General features: G+C 29.7%; 1 protein-coding gene across 1 annotated transcript; it reads right to left on the bottom strand.

Annotated features, from left to right (window-relative positions):
* Window positions 1-131: 131 nt before the first annotated feature.
* On the bottom strand, window positions 132-2,102 carry LOC122525016. Its single transcript, XM_043647545.1, has 4 exons — window positions 2,057-2,102; window positions 983-1,087; window positions 514-850; window positions 132-406 (listed from the first exon to the last, which is right to left on the bottom strand). The coding sequence occupies exons 2-4, from the start codon at window positions 1,057-1,059 to the stop codon at window positions 197-199; spliced, it is 624 nt and encodes a 207-aa protein (XP_043503480.1). The 5' UTR covers window positions 1,060-1,087; window positions 2,057-2,102; the 3' UTR covers window positions 132-196.
* Window positions 2,103-14,592: the final 12,490 nt, after the last annotated feature.

The raw sequence follows: 14,592 nt of genomic DNA, 5'->3' as shown, positions 1-14,592 counted from the left end.
AACGATTTTTTAAGATACTAATGTTTCATTTTGATTACAAATGTATTTTATGTAAGTTTATATCTACATTAATATCTATAATTATTTGTTCGATATTATAGAAGTATTTTTTTAATGATAGACTTCCCTTATAGCAAATGTTATTTATTATTGGATTACGATTTAAATTCAAATATTGCAGTAATAACAGGAATATTTAGGATGCTGCGATAGTTTCAATCTCCAAAGCTGACACGCTGCTTTGTTTAAAAGGTAAATAAACGCCACCGAACACTTGCAGGCCAAACATCGTAATGTTTTCCACGTTCAAAGGTTCCCCATCGGGTATTTCTCTACCACGGTAGTAAGGCTTAAAACTATCTAACTTTAAGGAGATAGTTGAGAATTCTTCGTTCGACATCGGCGCCTGGATTAATGATATACCAAAAAAAAATATAAAAAATAAGTAAACATATTTACATATACAATTCCTCTAATTTCAATACTGCATAAATTGATTTGATTTAAACTTACGTCGAAAAATTGCTCGTAAGTCAAGTCTTTGTTAGAATCAAGCCCATTGTGTCTAAGAACAACCTTATAATGATTATTCTTGCCTTGTCCACGACAAGTAATGTCAATATTTTGGAAATCCTTCAAATTTAAATTTGTTGGAGTTCTCACGCCGGCAAATCCAGCTCCGTTTGGTTGAGGATTGAGAAGAGTAAAAAAGACGGCTCTTTGAAAGATTTGCGTTTTTTGCAAGACCAACGTGGCTTTTGATTTCCCGACTGTTCTTACGGTATCCGATATCTCTTGCCAATCGTCCACGTTATCCATCCTCGTAAAGTCGAACAATGTCATTTTCCTCCTACCATCAAACATCCCACTGGTTGGAGTATTATTGATGCGCAACGGCACGTAAAATGCCGCTTTCGCGGATCTTGTTTTATGCTTTTGTCAAGACTGAGATATCGATCTTACAAGTATATATGTATCTTACCCGTTCGCCGGTTGCAAGAACGTGAGACCCATGAAGAAAGCAACAACCAAGCGATTATTCAACTTTGGCATTATCATTATGTGTGAGATGCGTGAACTCAACGACCTGAAATATTAAGATGTAGATAATAGAATAGCAGGAAAATTGCATTAGCATACACGTTAATTTAAATCTTGATTATTCGCGAAGCTTATCTATGATATCTTGTTAAGAAATTAACTATTATATTAGACGAAAATTTGATTTACTCAATTTTATTTATCATAGTATAGAGAAAATTGCATTTTATAAAAAAAAAAAAGAATTATTTTCAATATTTCTATTCCACTCGAGAGGTTCGCAAAACGAGACTAAATTATTTCATGTTGCATGATATATGACGATCAAAGTTAGTTGTACTTTTCCAGAAGAAACATCGTACGTGTATTCACAGCCAGCTCTCAATCTATGACGTTCAAGTACAACCTAAATTGTCTTCCAACGTTTTTTTTGAGAAAAGTGTTCCTATATTATTCGTATTTAGTTTTAATTGTAAAATGTTTGATACGACATAACATGATTATTACCTCCTATAACGTGATTAATTCGTATCGCGTTATAAACTCTAAATCAGTGCAAATTAAATTAATTCGTACCGCATAATATGGAAACAACGTTACGAGAATAACGTATTATAGGAGGGTCTACTATACATGATAACCAATTAATGTTAAACATATTACCTATTACATTATCTATCTCTTTCTATTTTATACAAATTTTAAAGAAAAACAATAGATAAAATTTCAGTGTATCGTTGCTTAAAGTATTGCTTCTTAACCATTGTATACCTTTGCTTGATAAATTCGTCTTTAATAAGAGAAAGGTTAGATTAAAACAAATTTACTCGTAAATATTTTTTCAATTAAAGTAATTATTTTATTCATTTTTTTCCTAAAATTTTTTAAAATCACGAGTTCTTCTATAATTGTTTTTAACCAATGATATAAGATTCAAAATTCGCATTATACGGTTGACTGTATCTTACTTAGAAAATTAAAATGATAAATTTTAGGAAAAGCTTTCACAACTTACGGTATAATTAGCGCGAAAAAATTGGCATAGAACCTCAACAATTGAAAAAAATGAATATATGCATTTAATTGCTAGCTATTTGCTAATTCCAAATCTATAATTGCTAACTCTTTTAATTAATTATTTAATTAGTTATTAATAATTGAAAATGTGAAATTTTTTTTTATTTCTTAGTAATATAGAATTTTATATAATTATATTTAATTTTTAATATATAAACATGTGTTTGCCTTCAGAAATGCATTTATATATATATTTTAAAATGAAGCAATTTAAAGCACTCAAATAAAAAAGAATCCAGAAAGTTTGATGATAAATCCAACGATGATCACCTATAACAAGAAGAAAACTATATTAATCATACAATCAAGTGATACAATAGCCTGACATAGTAATCGTCCAATTCGTAGATGCACTTTTCTCAATAGAATTCTATATTTATTTTTATCAAATATCTAATTACCGTTGCAATAAAATTAAATTTAAACTCGTGATTTTACATTTATATAAAATAAATAAAAATAAAGAAATAGGAAAAATAAGAAGACAAAGTTACTAAAAAAATAATATCTATAAATTATTGTGAAATACTTTTAAACTGTATTACATAGAAAAGAGAAATTACTGTAATATTTACCGAACGTTATTTAAGCTTCATAATTTAATAATACAAAAATTTTAATATTTCTGACTCTGACTAAACACATATGCATCTTTTGGACGATATAGCACACAGATTTGATGTGTCGAAGAGATGGAATGGTCCATCATCTCCAATTACAATTACAAATTAATGACGAGCAAATAAATAATACAATAGAATATAAAATATGACTAAGGAGCTATTTGCGAAAAGTTCGAACTTATTGTTGAACCATAAAAAATAACTTCATAGTCTATGTAGTTGCCCTCTTCAGCCACAATTAAGTGGAGGCCTCTTTGGCATAATGCCTCTTCTTTTTTCATGCCCTAAACGCTGCTGTGTGATATTTGATCTAATCGATGAACCTATTATTAACACTTTGCGTTTAAAAAATTAAATAATATCGAACAAAAGCAGAAACTTTGTCATACATCTTATGGTCTTACTTTTTTACTCGACCATTTTTATCTTTTATCTTTGCTCTACTTTGTTATTACTATACATATATAACAAATGAAGTATTCAGTAAGAATTATTACATAGCAAAGCGTTAATATACTTAATATTAAGTAAGTATCCAACGTATTCAGCTATCTTCGCTTTTTCGAAAAAAAATTAATTTTTAAGAAAACGCAAAGACTTTTGAATCGTTTGATACTGATTTATCTCTCGCGGTACAGAGTATCAGCAATATATGGAAAAAAATACAAGAAATATTTAAATGAGATAAATGAATCTAAAGGTTGCTGAAACTTTGTATAATATCCGGAGAAGAAATTGTCCACTCCTGAGTGGAAATTACAATCGCGCGACTTCTCCGGTCTCTACCTACTTACAAATTAAATAAACATTCACACCTAAGTATGCTACCTGCCTGTATATTGGCAATATCTAAAAAGAGCAAACATACATACATACCCACCCACTCACTCCACGATTCTCTCACATACCACCAGGGTGCAAAAGCCTAAACTAGAGAGCATGCCCCGGAGCACCTCCGACACCCTAGTTCAAACGCGTGTTTTCTAAACTTATGGGAGTACGTACCAATTGCTGTAATCGTCTGCCAAGGCTAGTGATTATTGCATAAATGACTAATGCAAAAATACTAGTACATACTAGTATATATGCATACTAGTAATATACAAGTATATCAAAGTTTCCACAAATAAATGCGGTAACTCTACTATTAAAAACGATTTTATATATTACAAAAAAAAAATGAGAAAAATTTAATATAAATAGAAAAATACAACTATGTGTATTTTTCATATTACACCTAACTCTAGGTGTGCTATACTAAGTAGTATTCTAAGTAGTAGATAATGCATTAATTAAAAGCTATCGCGAAACGATGTACAAAACACTCTGCATAATACGAACACACAGGTGTAAAGTACATCGTGCAATCACTAGCACAATGACAGCCGCCAATAGGGGAAAAACTTAAAACTAAACCTATACCAACCGTTTCTCACCCATACGAGTAGCACCTGGGCACACGTATAGATGAGAACGCAGAAAGTATAGGGAGGAGAAACGGGAGATTAGTACATTATAAGCTGAAAATCCTGATCTAAAAAATATGATTAAAAACACATATATACATAACATGTAAATACATTTTTATAAAAATTCATCTAAGCGGCTAAGGACTCTACAATTTATTTAATAAATAATGACTTTGAATATCTTTTAATATCTTGTAATATATTTCAAAACCTCGGACGACTCCTTTCATTAAGTTGGTTCTAATAAAAGAACTGTGCTTTGAGCCACCACTTAACTGCTAGAATCTATCTGTCGCGAATGAGTTTGTCTTCTTGCTCATTTATTTATAATATCGAAGTATCGATATATTACAATTAATCGCGATTAGATAAACTAAGTACGAAGCAACGCATGTAAGACATTTATTACATGCTTTTCTGGACGAAAACGAGTAAATAAATGCTCGATTTCACCACTACTAACCACGAACAAAACACGCAATTAAAAAGAAAGTGCATTAATGAGTTGCATTATTAATTAAATGAATTTAACCGGTGAGACAAGAAAACCTATCCTGAACTAATAAAACATACAATATAACATACAATACAATATACAATTTTCATGAGTAATTCCAAAAGAAGAATTACTCATGTGCTCGTCCCTAATTTATTAAAATAATTACAACCAGTAACTCGTGCCGATTAGGACCTTTCATCCTCGACATGATTGAGCACCGGAGGGACTTTAAATTTTTTAACTCACTGCGTAAGAAGTTCTACGAAGGCTCCAAAACACTCCTACTTCGTAGCAAGTATTGTGGTCTGGCGATCGAAGAGTTCCTCGATTTGGTATTGAAGATGATACGTCGAAGATCCACCGCAAATCCATCGAAGATCCACCGAAGATCCATCGAAGAATTCATCCCACATCTTTGATAAGGTAAAAAGTCCGTCGTCATATCTGTAAAATAAAATAGAACAAAACGATAAGTTATTTGCAATATAATCCAAAATCATATAAAATAAAATCGAATAAAATGTAAATAAAAATAGATACTTACAATGCATTCCAATGGGATGAAATTCAATTGCACCATGGCGATGCACCTCGCGTGTATCTAAAAACGCGGTATAAACGAAAATAAGAAACTATAGATGAGTTTCTTATCGCGAAACCGAAATTAGATTATGCGACGAACAACACTGATTCTAATTCGCGTATGATTTTAATTTATTATGCGCCCGATCACTGATTCTACAACTGCTTCCAAAGACTGCTTTGCACGCAGTCAATGCAAGTACAAAAATTACACACACTTTACTTTAAGTCTACATTAATGCACTGAGTCTAATACGCGAACAGTTTGTGCGACTGTTTAAAGATAAAAATACAACTTTGATCGTACAAATTCTACTACAATTACTGCTTTGTTCGCAGTTAATTTAATATATAAATTTTAAAAATAATTCGCGAACGCGACGGAATTGAAATTAATGAACGAACGTGCTTCTAATCCGTGATTTTTATTATATTTAATCGATTGCAACACTCCCGTATATTGCTTCCCGCACGATTGCAATCTGAAACAGAAATAAAAAACAATACTATTAATATCGTTACTATTACTGAAAACAATTAAAATGTTTGTGGAATTATTGAATAGAAAAGTATACTCACTTCGAATATTCTTTGATGAATGCACGATGGGTATCCTACCCTTAGGATGACGATGAATAAAACTTTTTAAACTTTTTAACTTTTAAACTTGCGAGTTTATTAACCGAGCAAACGAAACTTTTACATGCGACGATCAACACTGATTCTCTCTACTTTCCGAATTTCTTATATTTTATTTTATCGATGCAACACACGAGTACTTCATTGCTTACGCGCTCGATTGCAATGATGTTCTGAAACAGAAAAAGAAAAAGAGCAATTAATATCATCTTCGCAATAAAAAAACCATTGAAATTATCATAGAAAGGTTTGATAGGAAAATATACTTACTTTTAGTCTTCATTGATGACTGCAGGATGGGTATCCTACCCTTAGGATGACGATGAATAAAATAAAATTAAATAAAACTCTGAAAAGCTGAAACATACTAAAAATTATATTACATACAATTAAATATTACAATATTTCCTGAAATCATTCCTGAAGGCATTGCACACTTTCAAAGATATTTTATCATAAAGAATCAATATAAATTCAAGCAATATTAATTGCCTTAATCTCACTACTTGTATAATATTACATACAAAGTATGTAATGTTATTTAAAATATTAATTGAAAATGTTTTAAGTTATAATATATAACTCTATAAAGAGTAATCTAAAAAATAAAACGTTTTTATACTAATCTATCTAATGAAAAACTTATTAAAGTATTTAATGTTAGAATGTAGAAGTATTAAGCGTTAGATAACGTTAGAAATAAAATCAATAAATAGTTTAGTACGTCACGTTCGTTAGATCTTTACTCGTTGAAAGACGGAAGGGGAATGGAGATCTCTGCGTATATCTCGTAGAGGTGTCGAATGCTCGGTGCTTGGCTGTTTACGTTTCGTTTCAACGGTTATTCTTCTGTTTTCAGCTCGAGAAATTCCTAGAAATATACACATACATTCATAATTGCCTGTAGGTCGAATGTTTTGTTTTCTTATTCCTTCTCTCTCTCACTCTCTTTTTCACTCTTTCTATACATTTCCATATGGCTTAAAAAAAGAATAACGCTTACCTCGATGAATTTGAAGATAAAAAACAGTAAACACAATTATTAGATGGGGTATATGTATTCGTTCTGGACTCTCAAATGCACGGTAACCTAAAAAAGGAAAAATAAAGATTACATTAGTATAATAGAAAGAAAATCAAATATATGAGTGTGTATGTGTGTGTGTGTGTGTCGAGCAACCTATACTTATGTATATATGCCTGTATGTGTGTGTATGTGATAAAAATCAAATTTAACACGAAGTACGATCTTTGAATGCATAATTATGAAAAATAATTAATTAGAGTATCATTAGAGATGGTAGTAATTATCGATACTACGAAAAAAGCTGGAAATTGGAAAAAACTATGGTTAAGAACATTGGTGAAATTGGCGGGATGCTGACATACACCGATGATTATATTTTCACAAATGTCTTTCGAACTTTTTAATATTTCGTTTTGAAAACACTCACGTATGAAAATCTTGTGTATAGCTATCATTTGATATATAATAGGAAGGTGTAAAATACTTTTTAATTACCTGAGATTAACGGGACCACGTAGTATACGTGCGATCTCCAGCACCGACGCCGCAGAAAAGAAAGAAAGAAAATTAGCAAAGTGCCCTGATTGGCTGATAATTATTTCGGCTGATAAGCTGATTGGCCGATAATTATTTACTCGTAAAGTAACCAATTATAAATTCTGAATAACCAATAGAAATGTATGTCACGCACACAAGCTTGCCCCGTCACACGTACTTGCTGTAGCTCGCCTTTCTTCATGACCACGCTAGTCAAGCTTGATATGATAATTTATTTATTAAATAAATAAAAAATTTATTCTATTTTACTATTTAATGTACACGTATCTTGTTAATATTTAAAAAATAACGAAAAGAATAAAGACAATATGCACTATTAACATCGAACAGAAAAAAATACATAATTTATTTATTAAATAAATCAAAAATCCATTTTATTATTAATTATAGTTATAACAACTTATAATTACTATTATCTATATCTAATTAATAATTATTATTATCCAATTTTTTTTTCTATTAGGTGTATACGTTCCTTGTTAATATTTAAAAAATAACGAGTAAAATAAAGACAATATAGACTAAAAACTTTATCACATCATAACGTTTTGATTTAAACATTCTATCAATTTTTATGTAATTGTTTAAACTAATGTACATTTGTTTTAACGTTCCTGTGCATTAAAGATTTTGCAAGGGAAAATTTTCATCTAATAAAACATTAGATCGAAAATAATTACTATTCAAAGTACGTTAATAGATATGTAATGCTTAGATCAATATATATGTGTTAAAAAATTTTAAATATAGGTAAAGTACAATAGAGTATTAAAATAATTGTTAATTAATCGATAGAAAAGTCTATTATTGTCTAAAAGCTAGGAATATACGATCAATGTACCGTCCCCTTTGAAATCCACCGTTGAAATGAGACGTTGTCCTCTATGAAAGTACTTTTATTAAATGTTGTTTATAAAACCTTCCGAACGTTACGCATGTGTATAAAGGGTGTCATACATCCAATACATAATCTTTAAGATTGTAACGTTCTTATTTTAGTATTTTTTTAATTTTTATGTAATTATTTTAATGCTCCTGCGCAGTGATGACTTCGAGGATAAAATTTAGCTGTAACATAAGAAAAGTGCATTAGTGCAATAAAATAATTGTTAATGTATACGTAATGTACACGTATATGGAAATGAAAAATGAGATTACATTTCTCTAAACAATTATACAACCAATATATTAAAACAATTAATAAACAATATACTAATGGAAAATGTGAATTATTAAAGTTTACCATTATGATAGAAGAAAGCTGAGGTGTTTGATCATTTAAATACCAAAAAAATTGCCTGGATTCATTTTAAAATCTTGTAAACTTTTCTTTTATGTATGTACTAGATACACAAAACAATAAGAAAGCCTAATAGATGCTGTGCTTTTCCAAATCTTCAAATACTTGCAAATCTGAAAATCATAAGATTACATTAGTAAAGTATCAAGCAAACTGAACGAGTCTATATATAACTATGTATGATATTTGTATAAGATATCACTCTCTCTCTCTTTCCCCTTCTCATACTTTTTATATTACTATTCTTTATGTTATAAAAGAAAAGAGATAAACTTACCACAGCTGATATCAATAAAAAAGTAAACACAATTATTATTTAGATAGAAAAGTAAACACAATTAGACTGACAATGAGTATGTGTATTCATGCTGTATTCTACCAATGTTTGGAAACCTAAAAAAAAGTATCAATTAACATAGCATTAGTATAATATAAAGAAAATTAAATATATAAGTGTTTATTATACGTGTAACACGTTCCTTGTTAATATGTAAAAACTAACGTGTAGAATAAAAACAATATACACTAAAAACTTTGTCCCATTGCACAGAAAAACACAATCCTATAGAAAAGAAACCACGTCGTTTTTTAAAACAATTGTCATCACATTGCACAGAGAAACATAATCGTATATATAAGAAACCACGTTATAGAAATCTTTAAAACAAATGACATAAAGCACTATAGCCATCCTTAAAGAATTAAAATAAATTGAAACAAACAATTGTCATATCTCATGCCAACCATGAAAGTATAAATTCCCATACTCTATATTGATATGGAAAAATTCTTGTTATTTTAATTCTTTAAGGATGGCTATAGTGCTTTATGTCATTTGTTTTAAAGATTTCTATAACGTGGTTTCTTATATACGATTATGTTTCTCTGTGCAATGTGATGACAATTGTTTTAAAAAACGACGTGGTTTCTTTTCTATAGGATTGTGTTTTTCTGTGCAATGGGACAAAGTTTTTAGTGTATATTGTTTTTATTCTACACGTTAGTTTTTACATATTAACAAGGAACGTGTTACACGTATAATAAACACTTATATATTTAATTTTCTTTATATTATACTAATGCTATGTTAATTGATACTTTTTTTAGGTTTCCAAACATTGGTAGAATACAGCATGAATACACATACTCATTGTCAGTCTAATTGTGTTTACTTTTCTATCTAAATAATAATTGTGTTTACTTTTTTATATTGATATCAGCTGTGGTAAGTTTATCTCTTTTCTTTTATAACATAAAGAATAGTAATATAAAAAGTATGAGAAGGGGAAAGAGAGAGAGAGTGATATCTTATACAAATATCATACATAGTTATATAGACTCGTTCAGTTTGCTTGATACTTTACTAATGTAATCTTATGATTTTCAGATTTGCAAGTATTTGAAGATTTGGAAAAGCACAGCATCTATTAGGCTTTCTTATTGTTTTGTGTATCTAGTACATACATAAAAGAAAAGTTTACAAGATTTTAAAATGAATCCAGGCAATTTTTTGGTATTTAAATGATCAAACACCTCAGCTTTCTTCTATCATAATGGTAAACTTTAATAATTCACATTTTCCATTAGTATATTGTTTATTAATTGTTTTAATATATTGGTTGTATAATTGTTTAGAGAAATGTAATCTCATTTTTCATTTCCATATACGTGTACATTACGTATACATTAACAATTATTTTATTGCACTAATGCACTTTTCTTATGTTACAGCTAAATTTTATCCTCGAAGTCATCACTGCACAGGAGCATTAAAATAATTACATAAAAATTAAAAAAATACTAAAATAAGAACGTTACAATCTTAAAGATTATGTATTAGAAGTATGACACCCTTTATACACATGCGTAACGTTCGGAAGGTCTTATAAACAACATTTAATAAAAGTACTTTCATAGAGGACAACGTCTCATTTCAACGGTGGATTTCAAAGGGGACGGTACATTGATCGTATATTCCTAGCTTTTAGACAATAATAGACATTTCTATCGATTAATTAACAATTATTTTAATACTCTATTGTACTTTACCTATATTTAAAATTTTTTAACACATATATATTGATCTAAGCATTACATATCTATTAACGTACTTTGAATAGTAATTATTTTCGATCTAATGTTTTATTAGATGAAAATTTTCCCTTGCAAAATCTTTAATGCACAGGAACGTTAAAACAAATGTACATTAGTTTAAACAATTACATAAAAATTGATAGAATGTTTAAATCAAAACGTTATGATGTGATAAAGTTTTTAGTCTATATTGTCTTTATTTTACTCGTTATTTTTTAAACATTAACAAGGAACGTATACACCTAATAGAAAAAAAAATTGGATAATAATAATTATTCATTAGATATAGATAATAGTAATTATAAGTTGTTATAACTATAATTAATAATAAAATGGATTTTTGATTTATTTAATAAATAAATTATGTATTTTTTTCTGTTCGATGTTAATAGTGCATATTGTCTTTATTCTTTTCGTTATTTTTTAAATATTAACAAGATACGTGTACATTAAATAGTAAAATAGAATAAATTTTTTATTTATTTAATAAATAAATTATCATATCAAGCTTGACTAGCGTGGTCATGAAGAAAGGCGAGCTACAGCAAGTACGTGTGACGGGGCAAGCTTGTGTGCGTGACATACATTTCTATTGGTTATTCAGAATTTATAATTGGTTACTTTACGAGTAAATAATTATCGGCCAATCAGCTTATCAGCCGAAATAATTATCAGCCAATCAGGGCACTTTGCTAATTTTCTTTCTTTCTTTTCTGCGGCGTCGGTGCTGGAGATCGCACGTATACTACGTTGTCCCGTTAATCTCAGGTAATTAAAAAGTATTTTACACCTTCCTATTATATATCAAATGATAGCTATACACAAGATTTTCATACGTGAGTGTTTTCAAAACGAAATATTAAAAAGTTCGAAAGACATTTGTGAAAATATAATCATCGGTGTATGTCAGCATCCCGCCAATTTCACCAATGTTCTTAACCATAGTTTTTTCCAATTTCCAGCTTTTTTCGTAGTATCGATAATTACTACCATCTCTAATGATGCTCTAATTAATTATTTTTCATAATTATGCATTCAAAGATCGTATTTCGTGTTAAATTTGATTTTTATCACATACACACACATACAGGCATATATACATAAGTGTAGGTTGCTCGACACACACACACACATACACACTCATATATTTGATTTTCTTTCTATTATACTAATGTAATCTTTATTTTTCCTTTTTTAGGTTACCGTGCATTGGAGAGTCCAGAACGAATACATATACCCCATCTAATAATTGTGTTTACTGTTTTTTATCTTCAAATTCATCGAGGTAAGCGTTATTCTTTTTTTAAGCCATATGGAAATGTATAGAAAGAGTGAAAAAGAGAGTGAGAGAGAGAAGGAATAAGAAAACAAAACATTCGACCTACAGGCAATTATGAATGTATGTGTATATTTCTAGGAATTTCTCGAGCTGAAAACAGAAGAATAACCGTCGAAACGAAACGTAAACAGCCAAGCACCGAGCATTCGACACCTCTACGAGATATACGCAGAGATCTCCATTCCCCTTCCGTCTTTCAACGAGTAAAGATCTAACGAACGTGACGTACTAAACTATTTATTGATTTTATTTCTAACGTTATCTAACGCTTAATACTTCTACATTCTAACATTAAATACTTTAATAAGTTTTTCATTAGATAGATTAGTATAAAAACGTTTTATTTTTTAGATTACTCTTTATAGAGTTATATATTATAACTTAAAACATTTTCAATTAATATTTTAAATAACATTACATACTTTGTATGTAATATTATACAAGAAGTGAGATTAAGGCAATTAATATTGCTTGAATTTATATTGATTCTTTATGATAAAATATCTTTGAAAGTGTGCAATGCCTTCAGGAATGATTTCAGGAAATATTGTAATATTTAATTGTATGTAATATAATTTTTAGTATGTTTCAGCTTTTCAGAGTTTTATTTAATTTTATTTTATTCATCGTCATCCTAAGGGTAGGATACCCATCCTGCAGTCATCAATGAAGACTAAAAGTAAGTATATTTTCCTATCAAACCTTTCTATGATAATTTCAATGGTTTTTTTATTGCGAAGATGATATTAATTGCTCTTTTTCTTTTTCTGTTTCAGAACATCATTGCAATCGAGCGCGTAAGCAATGAAGTACTCGTGTGTTGCATCGATAAAATAAAATATAAGAAATTCGGAAAGTAGAGAGAATCAGTGTTGATCGTCGCATGTAAAAGTTTCGTTTGCTCGGTTAATAAACTCGCAAGTTTAAAAGTTAAAAAGTTTAAAAAGTTTTATTCATCGTCATCCTAAGGGTAGGATACCCATCGTGCATTCATCAAAGAATATTCGAAGTGAGTATACTTTTCTATTCAATAATTCCACAAACATTTTAATTGTTTTCAGTAATAGTAACGATATTAATAGTATTGTTTTTTATTTCTGTTTCAGATTGCAATCGTGCGGGAAGCAATATACGGGAGTGTTGCAATCGATTAAATATAATAAAAATCACGGATTAGAAGCACGTTCGTTCATTAATTTCAATTCCGTCGCGTTCGCGAATTATTTTTAAAATTTATATATTAAATTAACTGCGAACAAAGCAGTAATTGTAGTAGAATTTGTACGATCAAAGTTGTATTTTTATCTTTAAACAGTCGCACAAACTGTTCGCGTATTAGACTCAGTGCATTAATGTAGACTTAAAGTAAAGTGTGTGTAATTTTTGTACTTGCATTGACTGCGTGCAAAGCAGTCTTTGGAAGCAGTTGTAGAATCAGTGATCGGGCGCATAATAAATTAAAATCATACGCGAATTAGAATCAGTGTTGTTCGTCGCATAATCTAATTTCGGTTTCGCGATAAGAAACTCATCTATAGTTTCTTATTTTCGTTTATACCGCGTTTTTAGATTCACGCGAGGTGCATCGCCATGGTGCAATTGAATTTCATCCCATTGGAATGCATTGTAAGTATCTATTTTTATTTACATTTTATTCGATTTTATTTTATATGATTTTGGATTATATTGCAAATAACTTATCGTTTTGTTCTATTTTATTTTACAGATATGACGACGGACTTTTTACCTTATCAAAGATGTGGGATGAATTCTTCGATGGATCTTCGGTGGATCTTCGATGGATTTGCGGTGGATCTTCGACGTATCATCTTCAATACCAAATCGAGGAACTCTTCGATCGCCAGACCACAATACTTGCTACGAAGTAGGAGTGTTTTGGAGCCTTCGTAGAACTTCTTACGCAGTGAGTTAAAAAATTTAAAGTCCCTCCGGTGCTCAATCATGTCGAGGATGAAAGGTCCTAATCGGCACGAGTTACTGGTTGTAATTATTTTAATAAATTAGGGACGAGCACATGAGTAATTCTTCTTTTGGAATTACTCATGAAAATTGTATATTGTATTGTATGTTATATTGTATGTTTTATTAGTTCAGGATAGGTTTTCTTGTCTCACCGGTTAAATTCATTTAATTAATAATGCAACTCATTAATGCACTTTCTTTTTAATTGCGTGTTTTGTTCGTGGTTAGTAGTGGTGAAATCGAGCATTTATTTACTCGTTTTCGTCCAGAAAAGCATGTAATAAATGTCTTACATGCGTTGCTTCGTACTTAGTTTATCTAATCGCGATTAATTGTAATATATCGATACTTCGATATTATA

This window comes from Polistes fuscatus, unplaced genomic scaffold, assembly GCF_010416935.1.
Source record: "Polistes fuscatus isolate 324 unplaced genomic scaffold, CU_Pfus_HIC Scaffold8, whole genome shotgun sequence".
Classification (NCBI taxonomy): domain Eukaryota; kingdom Metazoa; phylum Arthropoda; class Insecta; order Hymenoptera; family Vespidae; genus Polistes; species Polistes fuscatus.
The sequence above is the reverse complement of the archived record's forward strand: the minus strand, read 5'-3'. Positions and strand labels throughout refer to the sequence as shown.

Bases quoted from the DNA above. Each gene is read 5' to 3' on its own strand.
- LOC122525016 (XM_043647545.1), bottom strand. From the start codon at position 1,059: ATGATAATGCCAAAGTTGAATAATCGCTTGGTTGTTGCTTTCTTCATG. The intron at 851-982 runs GTAAGATACATA...GTTTGATGGTAG, and splicing joins TTCTTGCAACCGGCGAACGG to GAGGAAAATGACATTGTTCG. The intron at 407-513 runs GTAAGTTTAAAT...TCATTAATCCAG, and splicing joins CTTACGAGCAATTTTTCGAC to GCGCCGATGTCGAACGAAGA.